The following is an 8,183-nucleotide window of genomic DNA, read 5'->3' as shown; positions in this document are numbered from 1 at the left end:
ATTTCCTCCTGTCCTCCCAAGGCATGCCAGCTGTATCCCAGCTAACTCCTCTCTATATATTAAACCCAAATAGCACTGCTTATTTAAACAGTTCTAGGGTCAAATTCAAACCAACGAGAAGTCCTAATCTTAGAATTTTCAATGCTGTTTGCTTGTTTTCCATTGGAGCAGTATTGGTCATGTCCTGGGTGGTTGCTGCCCTCCAGCCACAAACTTACCAGGTGAGCTTCAAGATACATGCAAAAAGTGCTCATATTTAGGCAGTCTCATGGGATGCTTTGCCTCCTCATTTCCTTGACCAACCCGTGGTTCTGTGTGGTCGCTGAAGCATGATCCTCTGAGTCCCAATGTCTTAGTGGCTACCAGTCTGCAGCTAAATGTAGTGCTTCAGAAGCCAACCCATTTATGGGAAATGCCCAATGTGGAATTGATATGGGGTCAGCTGTGGGTCTTGCTGCCCATTAGGAGGTCAAAATTTGGGTTGGCAGTGCACGACTGCCTCTCAAAAAAGCTGCATGCTGAACTGTACAGGTGGCTTCAGGTGGCACTCTGGCTGCAACCTGTTGCTGCCTGGCTCTAGGTAGTTGCTGGAATGCCTCAGGCTGTGGGTATCATAGAACGTTACCAAGAGGTAGGGATAATGGTCACCCGGAGCTCAGGCTCCTGGCTGCTGGAGTCCCAGCTCTGGGATGACTTGGCAGAGCTCAGCTCAGCCCTCTCCCTCAGGGATGAACCATTGTCCCCCAGTTTGGTGCTATGTAGGTCAAATACTGAGAATTGTCTTCATAGGGCATGTGCAGCTTATGTAATTTCCAATTGAACTGAAATCAGGAGCATGGCTCAATTAAACCATTTGGAGGTGAACTCAAGGTACCCCCTTAGCACCAGTGTTGCAGTGAAAATATTTGGTAAATCTGATTTCCAAAGACGTAGCAGGCAATATTCAGAGCATTTGCCTGTCTGGGCCGCAATGTTGGTGCTTGTCCAACATTAGGCACACAGGATCCTGGGGAGCCCAGAACCATGTACATTGAGGGTGAAGAAGGAGCAGTTCAGCTGTCAATCTGGAGCGGCAGGTAAAGGTCAATTTCCACAGCTGTAATCTTGGATTGTAGGAGCAGTGTAAAGATGACCTCTTTTAAACCTGAGCCATGTACTTGAAATATATCCCTGTGCTAAGAAAAAGGACAGGGAATTTCCCTGAATTATTTGGTGAAACCTTCAAGATAAGATTTCAAAATCTTGTCTACATCTATAAATTTTTGCTTTAGGAATTTAATACATGAAGCCATGTTAAAAACGTGTCACTCCTTCAGTGTTTGAGGATAAATGCACAGGTAGGCAGATATCCACTTCTGGGTAAAGTGTGCCTCCTAGCTGATTTTCACACACACACACACACACACACACACTATGTTTTATTCTTAAAGGGTACATGGTATGTATAGGAAAAAGTAAATATGCTTTTATAATTTTAATCAATGGTCTTCTTCATCAGAGATAGTTTCCTAGATGGGAGAATTTTGAAACTGTGTAATGATATTTATTATGCCTTCTTTAAAACAGCAAGAAATTTTATGGGGAGTGGATTGGTCCCTACAAAAGGCCAAGGTATAAAGCTACGAATACTTTAATTCGACTTCTCTCTTTTCTGTTCCATACAGAGTGCCAAGTCCCCATGGCTGATTTCCATGGAAGAAACAACTATTTCATGTATGTCAGTCTAGATTTCTTACAAATTCTTTCTCAGCCAATGCATTGTTTGTGCATGCAAAGGCTGTTGATTTTTGTGTTCATTTTATATCCTGAAACATTACCAGAGGGGAAAAAAAAAACATGAGATAAAAGACAAATGCTTGGGAACAGCATATACTGACAAAAAGCCAGGGAAAAAATCAGGAAAACTCAAAAGAGTGCTCTAGTTTGGTGAGACAAAAGCCAAGTAACCAAGCATATGTATCTTAGAAGTTCCCAAAGGTGTTGAAAAAGAAAATGGATTAGAAGGCCTATAACAGCAGAGACCTTCCCTAATATGGAAAAAGTTCTGTAGGGAGCACATAGAACTCCAAATGAGCATGATATGAAAACAACCTTCACAACAACACACTAGAGTAAATCTCTCAACATTAATAGAGAGGAGCTTCTAAGATGTCCATGAGAGAAAATGTCATATGAAATTCAGAGGATCTCCAATACTATCAACAACTGATACCTCATCAGAAACCTTACAACTAAAAAGAATGCGGAGAATAAGGCCAGGTCATTAAATGAAGAGACTTCCAACCAGAATATCTTATTCACCAACATGAAACAGAGACCTTCCAATACAGACATTTAAAGAATTTGCCACAATACATGGAGGCTTAGAAATAATGCTTTAGGATGCGCTACGCACAAAAACGAGAATGATAATCACCAGCCCTGAAATTTAGACTGCAGGCCTCTACCTGGGTTGCACTATGACTTCTCTTTTGTTTTTATTTCCCACCTACCATCCTAGGACTTCATCATTTTCAAGGTTCCATGCTTCTTTACCAGGTTCCTGTGTTCATTCTCAGGCATGTGCTTCAAAATCCAACATTGTGATTCATACTTTGCTTATTCCCTGTGAAAGCATAGGTGAATCTCTCGCACATCTATTTAACTATATGCTGCTTTTCACCTTGCAACTTTTGGAAATAATGATCAACACTTTTGTAGGTGGGTCTCTACTAGAACGTGTTAGTCTTTCCATGAATAAATTGAAGTCATGGGAATTGGGGAGATGATATAACTAAGGATAAACCATCATCACAGAATGCTCAAAGTACATATTGTCAACATGACTTAGCTTTTATTTTGCCTAGATCATAGAAGCTGAAGGAATTATTTTTTTTCATATTTTTCTACAGATGAAGTTTTTCATTCACTTTCTATTTTCCATGCATAGTCACTCTTAAGAAGTAGAGAACTAGGCTTTATCTCCTAGAGCATGAAATTTTAAATAAATTATTTGCTCTATAAAATAAAGTGTCCCCTTCACCTCACTGCTTTATCTAGTCAATAATGGAATTGTCAGTAAGAACACATGCTTATTATTTCACATTTTGGTTAACAATTGCTAAAATTATTCATTTATATAAAGTTAAGAAATCTCAGATAACTATTACACACAGGTGTAAGATTTACATCACTTTCCCAACACAAAGACAAAGGGATTAAGTTTCAGAAAGAGTTCCAAAAGCAAACTGAAAAACTACTTTCATTTACCGTATTATGATAGTATAAGGGACAGAAAGGTTATTAAATTGAGAACTTCGAATCATGAGAGGCATATAGACTTCAACAGCATCAAATTACAAAATATTACGATATAAGACAAAACCACGAGACAAAATCTTGCATATTTAAACTGCATGAAAATCTTAGATTTTTTAAATTACTGGACAAAAAAAGTTGTAATATTCGTTTCATCAATTTAACGTTGTTTTCATACCAATCACATTTTGCAGAATGCCAATTAACCTTTTATCAGAACTAATAAGCACCAAAGGACTCACAGTGGCGTAGATATTTTCCACAAGTCTCTGGATATCCACGACAACTGGCTCATATTTCCAGAGTATGGATGAGAAGGATGCGATGGTCATATCCACACAGTACATAATCACAAAGAAACTCACCAGCACTAGGACAGTACACGTGGCCTGTTTGGCAGGGGAGATTCTTGGGGAAATGCTCGTGCTGTGAAGGTACTCAGACTTCCTCTGATGGCTACATAAAAAAATCACCATGTACATGCTGGAGAGCAGCATCATTCCTATAAAGAAGACATTCTGAGACAATATAAGTGTGAGAAATAGTGTCATGATGACAGAGTTCATTGAGGAAAGTGAGCAGTATTTACTGACATCGAGTAGATTGGTCCTGTTGGAATAAGCTACTGCATAGATGATCATGTTGCTATTGGAAGACAGGTTGAGGGACCAAAAAGAGAAGAAAGCAATGACAATATAACTTGTGAGTTTGTGCTTAAATCTTGACAAGTAGGAGTTGGGACTGATGATGATGACCTGAACGATGCTCAGGAGACAGGTGGTGGAGATGGAGAGATTCCGTGTCACCCTGCTCACATAGTATGAAACCTTACATTTAAAGTCACTTGGAAAATTCACTGACTTGAACATGTGTGCAGACAAAATTTCCACTGTAGTAAGCAGCATCACTAAGTGCACAAAAGCCAGGTGACATTTGGTTATATCAGTGGGCCTTGGCCTATGAGCCTGGTGGAATGTGAAGATGTGGAAGACAAGGAGGAAGGCATTGGCTGATATCCCAATGCCAGCTTGGAAAAAATACACGCGTTTTAATGATAACATAATTAGATAGTTTGTATATCTCTGCACACCTAGGACATTTTACATGCCTATAAAACAAAGAGAGACCTCATGTCATATGTTTTCTTTTTTATGAAAGTCACCACAAATCATCCTTTTTATTTTACCCACACATTATGAGCCCTGAATGCAAACTGGAAATTCCTGGATTTAAAATTTCTGCACTACTTTTTCTACAATAAGTGTTTTGTCATTATATTAATGTTTGACTCTTTTAAACCTCTCAATTTTGGCATAAAAACAACCCTCCAGAAAGCAGTCTTACTTTTAATTTGCTCTTTCTAAACTTTTTGAGGTACTCTGAAGAAGCACACACACACACACACACATCTTATCTTAAATAATTAACATTCAGGAATGGATGGAAAAGGAAAAGCACTCTTCTACAACCACATGACTTGCATGACTTAAGGAAGGACACACTGTACATTTGGATGGTTGGTGAACTTTCTTAAAGGCTTTATCTGGGAAAGCAAAAACACAGGTGTATCAGAACTGATAACTGATTGCTCCATAAACGTGAGCATTCACGCTCATAACAACATGGGATTAGCATAAATTTGACCAAGTGATTGGATCTTTAAGTATTTGAAGACTCACATTTGATTTCAATAATATATTTAAGCATGGAACATATGTGTGCAGTCATTTTTCTTACTTATATATGGGCTTATATTGGCTTAATTCATACATTCTTAGCCATGCAGTAAAATGAAATAATTATATAAAGGATACTGGATAAGAATTTCAGTACTTTCCTCATCTAACACAGAAATATTTGGGGGATTATTCCTAACTAATTTTCCTCATTCTGTAAATACCAAAAATGCCCTGAAACAGATTTGCTCCTACAGAGCATCAAATATCCTCCTTTCCCCATGAGGCTGATCTTAATATATAAATTAAGTGAGAAAAGACCTGCTTACTGTGCATGAATATTAACAGCTAATTTAAAATATTTGCATGATTTACTTGAAAACTGCTTTAATTCACATAACCTAACAACTTTCATTGTCTACATATGTCATACATTTAACCCTAAAATTCTCCTTTATTATTTATTTGAGCTTCAAATTTTTTTTTTCATTTTATGTTTGGATCTGAGTAATCTGGTAGTGGCATCAGGGAACAATTCATGAATTTGTAATAAAATATTACTCTCCTGAGAGAAATAAGGGTAAGAAAGTTTGGACATGATAGCCTATGTTAATCTCATTGTAAACAGGAATTTAGTTCTTCTCTTAACAAAACAATCATTCCTGAAATCTGAATGTGGAACTCGGTTCTCAATGCATGGGGTGACAACCTGGGTTGTCTAGGACTGAAGTGAGGCCCAGGGATCAATAAGGAGACAGAAAGTGTGGACAATACTCACCCTCTTTATTTTGACTTTCATATTAAACTCCAAAGTGTTTATGTAATCATAGATCTTGGCGAAAAAAATACCACAAATAATTGAGCCAGGAACCAAGAGACTGGTGATGAAGTCCTTGGGCTTGCATTAGACATGTACACAATACAGAATAATTATAACGATACTGAACAGCCATCTGTAAAAAATGTAGGGGTGAGACAGTATCAATGACAGGTTCAAAAAATAACAAACAACCAAACAAAAAATTACAGGTTAAATCAAGGCAAACATGTGGTATCTAATCTTTTGGGATTCGCTCATTTCCCTTAGCATTATAGTTTCCAGTTGTGCCCATTTAGCCACAAAGAACTGCATTTTGTTTTTTTTTTAATAGCTGAGTAGTATTCCATGGAGTAGATGAACCAAAGCTTTCTTATCCAATCTTCTGCTGATGGGCATTTTGGTTGCTTCCATGTTTTTGCAATTACTGATTGTGCTGCAATGAACATAGGGATGCATGTTGGTTTGTCGTAAGACAGGTGTTTTGGATATATTCCTAGGAGTGCTATTGCTGGGTCATATGGTATGCAGATTTTGAGTTGTTTGAGTGTTCTCCAGACTGATTTCCATAAAGGCTGTACCAATTTGCAGCTCCACCAGCAGTGGAGTAGGGTTCCCTTTTCCCCGCATCCTCGCCAGCAAGCGTCGTTGGTGTTCTTGTTTATGTGGGCCAATCTTGCTGGTGTTAGGTGGTACCTCATCGATGTTTTAATTTGGATTTCCCTTATTGCCTGGGAGCTGGAACATTTTTTCATATGTTTGTTTGCCATTTGGACTTGTTCCTTTGTGAAATGTTTGCCCATTTCCCGTGCCCATTTCTTGAGTGGCTTGTTTGTTTTGGTTTTTTGGTTGTTTTGAAGTTTCGAAGAATGGAACTTGCATTATTTTTAACATATTGTTTACCCAATACTATGTCAATTAATTCCATAATGTTGTATATTGATACTGAGGCCTTGTTGGGGCTTTTAACTGACCGGATCTTTACTCTGTTAGACCTATCTTCAGACCATAGAAGGTCTCCCCAAGAGGCCACTGAACTTATCTGGACAATAAGACGCTGAACTTTATGCTAGGCATGTGTTTGCAAGCAATGAATCTCAACTGAACTTGAACTATGGTTATGCAACAAGGTGGAGGAATCCACCATGGGGGGAGGGGTATGGGAGGGGTGGGGGGAATCCCCAGCGCTTATAAAACTGTACTACATAATACAATGTAAGCAACAATAAAAAAAATTTTTTGAAAGAGAAAAAAAAACAATTATTAAATCTGTATTTACGGAGTTATAAAAAAATAAATGTAGCTAAAAAAATAAAATTTATTATGTATTAAAAAAATGTAGGGGTGATTTGTATGGAAGGCATATTTTAAATATGATTTTTCAAAAGAAAAAAATGACCAGAGAGCAAGTAGAGAAAGAGGGAATCCTCCACTTAATACTTAACTCACCTAAATATCTATTTAGTGGTGGCTGGTCCTGTCCAAAATCAGAGCTGAAGAACTCTATGTGGGTCTCCCATGTGTATAGGAGGTCCAAGTACTTTAGCCCTCAGTACTACTTCCCAAGTGAATTAGCAACAAGAAATTGCATCAGGAGCATGAAGTGACCAGAACTTTATCTTGCACTCTGAGATGGGATGCCATTGTACCTTCTGGCAGCACAATCACTATGATTTTCCAATATAAACCATCTTTCCCCTGTTAATCACTGTATCAATTACTAAAGTATTGTTCTAGTATGAATAGAAAATTATAGTGGTATTTATGAGTGGATATGGAATGATTGTAAACTTTAAAACTATGAATATAGATGATAAAATATGTTACTTTTTCATTAAGTTAATCACCAGTTATCTTCGTCATAAGTTTTACCATATTTCTTAAGACACATAACATGACACTAAAGTGTGTTCTCCCCAAGAAACTGTTGAATTCAGCTGGGCAATAAGATACTTGACTCTATGCATGGCACATGCTTGCAATGAAAGAAATAAGACTGGATTTGAACTGTAATACTGCAATAAGGTGAAGCAATCCACCATGGGGGGGGAAGGCACGGGGAGGGGAAGGGGGAACATCAGAGCCTACAAAATGTTGCTATAAAATGAAATGCAACAAAAAATATATGTAAATAAAAAAAGAAATATTATAACCACCAAAAAAAAAAGAATTTCAGATGAAGAGATAAATGTTTCTATGTTGGTACTGCTTATTAATGGAATTGAATCAGCTGGCAGAATCATCAGATAAACATCTTTTCAACCATGATTAACTTCATACAAGAATTTCTTTAATAAAAAGTACAAATGCCAGAATGTTACTGTATGATAAATATCCAATAGAAATGAATTACTTCAATGTGTCACTATTCCTTGGGTTAAACACAGATTCAT

The 8,183-nt window shown here is 37.6% G+C and overlaps 1 protein-coding gene across 1 annotated transcript; it reads right to left on the bottom strand.

Moving 5' to 3' along the window:
- Positions 1 to 3,452: 3,452 nt before the first annotated feature.
- On the bottom strand, positions 3,453 to 4,358 carry LOC121146987 (putative vomeronasal receptor-like protein 4). Its single transcript, XM_040966593.1, has one exon. The coding sequence runs from the start codon at positions 4,356 to 4,358 to the stop codon at positions 3,453 to 3,455; it is 906 nt and encodes a 301-aa protein (XP_040822527.1).
- Positions 4,359 to 8,183: the final 3,825 nt, after the last annotated feature.

The sequence above is a fragment of the Ochotona curzoniae genome, unplaced genomic scaffold (assembly GCF_017591425.1).
Source record: "Ochotona curzoniae isolate NIBS_2020 unplaced genomic scaffold, NIBS_Ocur_1.0 contig_1400, whole genome shotgun sequence".
Classification (NCBI taxonomy): Eukaryota; Metazoa; Chordata; class Mammalia; order Lagomorpha; family Ochotonidae; genus Ochotona; species Ochotona curzoniae.
The sequence above is the reverse complement of the archived record's forward strand: the minus strand, read 5'-3'. Positions and strand labels throughout refer to the sequence as shown.